This window comes from Aptenodytes forsteri, unplaced genomic scaffold, assembly GCF_000699145.1.
Source record: "Aptenodytes forsteri isolate BGI_AS27 unplaced genomic scaffold, ASM69914v1 Scaffold631, whole genome shotgun sequence".
NCBI classification, from domain to species: domain Eukaryota; kingdom Metazoa; phylum Chordata; class Aves; order Sphenisciformes; family Spheniscidae; genus Aptenodytes; species Aptenodytes forsteri.
In genome coordinates, this window is record NW_008795868.1 from 13,567 (window position 1) to 13,957 (window position 391).

The 391-nt window shown below is 67.8% G+C and overlaps 1 protein-coding gene across 1 annotated transcript in view; it reads right to left on the reverse strand.

Moving 5' to 3' along the window:
• LOC103903020 (arf-GAP with GTPase, ANK repeat and PH domain-containing protein 2) overlaps positions 1-391 on the reverse strand; it is a 42,159-nt gene that overhangs the window by 4,993 nt on the left and 36,775 nt on the right. The window contains 1 exon segment of the mRNA XM_009284149.1: positions 4-122. Within this exon segment, the coding sequence (XP_009282424.1) occupies positions 4-122 (119 nt within the window).

The window sequence follows — 391 nt, forward strand, 5'->3', positions numbered from 1 at the left end:
TGCAGCAGGATGTCGGCGCACTCCTGGCTGCCGGCGCGGCGGGCGTAGAAGAGCGCTGTGCGGCCCTGCCCGTCCCGCGCCCGAACGTCCGCGCCGTACTGTGGGAACAGCCGACAAGTCAGCTGCCCCGTGCCGCCAGCCCTGGCCCCCGTGGCCATGACATGGTCCCTGTGGCCATGCCACGTCCCCGGTAGCCATGCCATGTCCCCCATGGATGTGCCTTATCCCCTGTGGCTGTGCCACATCCCCTGTGGTCACGGCACATTCCCCGTGGCCATCCCGTCTTGCTTGGCATGGTGTGACTCCCCCATGGCCATCCAATGATTCTCATGGCCACGCCATAGCCCCCTGTAGCCACGCCATGGTCCCCACGGCCATGCCATCTCCCCCC